This window comes from Perkinsus marinus (assembly GCF_000006405.1).
Source record: "Perkinsus marinus ATCC 50983 genomic scaffold scf_1104296934830, whole genome shotgun sequence".
NCBI lineage: Eukaryota > Perkinsozoa > Perkinsida > Perkinsidae > Perkinsus > Perkinsus marinus.
In genome coordinates, this window is record NW_003214644.1 from 1 (window position 1) to 1,559 (window position 1,559).

At 55.3% G+C, this 1,559-nt stretch overlaps 1 protein-coding gene across 1 annotated transcript; it reads left to right on the forward strand.

The window, feature by feature from the left end:
* Positions 1–1,019: 1,019 nt before the first annotated feature.
* Pmar_PMAR016966 (hypothetical protein) lies at positions 1,020–1,244 on the forward strand (the record flags this gene model as incomplete). The annotated part of the gene is made up of 1 exon (XM_002784550.1): positions 1,020–1,244. A coding segment is annotated over one exon (225 nt), but the record flags the coding sequence as incomplete, so codon positions are not given.
* Between the last annotated feature and the right edge of the window lie 315 nt (positions 1,245–1,559).

Sequence of the window (1,559 nt, forward strand, 5' to 3'; positions counted from 1 at the left end):
TTCCCTCTGCTCTTGAGTCCTCCCCTAAGTCTCCGTAGCTCAGCTACCTCTACAAGCTCATCACTCCTTGTGTTATCCAGTCCGTGGGCTCTACTATCACATCACACACTTCCGCTACATCTACTCGAACCCGTTACAGGCTGCATTATGACATACCTCGGAAGCGCATGGGGCCCCCTTCCGGAAGTTGCTGTTCGTCTACTAGACACCATTGCACGGGGCCATCTTCTACATGGAGTAGCCTGTCGGGGCACCGCTTTGAATAGGTCCTATTCAATAGGAAACCAATAGCTAACCAGCTCCGTTCCCTTCAAGCGAGGCTCTACAGGCGGGCATGGCGTATCAGCGGACGCACGCCGACTGCACCCGCCTGTCGCATTGAATTGAATGTTGCTTGGGATGAGCTATGCTACGCACAGTGCGCTAAACGGAGAGTCCAGTGGCCAGAGCTATTCTCCCCCGATCCTGTCCTTGGGATAACTTCAAGCATCGTAGGCCCATATATGGTCGAGCGCCCAGTTGATTCAATCAACTTGATTGTGCGGCTCAATCAACTCCACGGAGCGTCAGCCGACTAACCTCAATGAGCCTGTCCCAGGACTCAGTAGAGCTGTACGCTGACGGTCCGTCAGTGACGGATCAGTGACGGCGGGGGAATGTGCTGGATGTAGAGTTGCCTGGAAACTGCCATCTGGCGAATGGCAGACAGCCGGTTTCAAGCTGCCAGTCCGCTGCACTCCTGTGCAAGCTGAGCTCATGGGTATTTTTCAGGCGGGAGAGTTGGTGAAATCGAGATTCATGGAGGGAGCGGCTTACGTCTACACGGATTGTCTCCGGGCCATTGATTACATCGCGAAAGAAACCTCTGGCTGGCAGTGCCAACCAGAGGTTGGCAACCAGTTCACCCGCTGTGCCAGCCTGGCACAGCGGGTGAACCGTAGCTTCAGCGATAACCGAGCGACTGAGCACTCTGGGGGTGATTGTCAGACTGTGATACACTCCCTCAAAGGGCAGCATAGGTAATCTGAAGGCCGACGCGGCGGCGCGGGCCGCGGCTCACCACGGGCCTGCGGCACCTCTCAAGATCCCTCTCACCCAGTCGGCTCTGGCGCGTGCCGTGCATAAATGGCTTATGGTCTCAGCTACTGAAGCATATGAGAAGGACGTGCGGTCCCTCGGACGGTCCCTCCAGTATTTCGTACCTACGATGTCTGCCCTTAGGGCTCTATGTGTCATCAATGGCGGTAAGAATCTCTGGATGATTGTGTGTGGGCGCAACCTACGGTACTCAAGGAGCAAGATAGACCATGGCTCCCCGGTATGCCCTTTCTGTGATTCGGAAGAAGAAGAGGACTTCCACCACTTCCTATTCCGCTGCCACCATTGGAACCAACACAGGCGTGAGTTTCTGGCAGCCATGCGACTAAGGGGCATCCAATGCCCTCCCCCATGCGGGGACATCCTGCTGAAGATAGAACTCTGGTGCAAGAACTAAAGAAACTTACTGGTGGTACTGGTCGACTACAGCTCCGTTAACGAAGGATGGCTACTCTCGATGC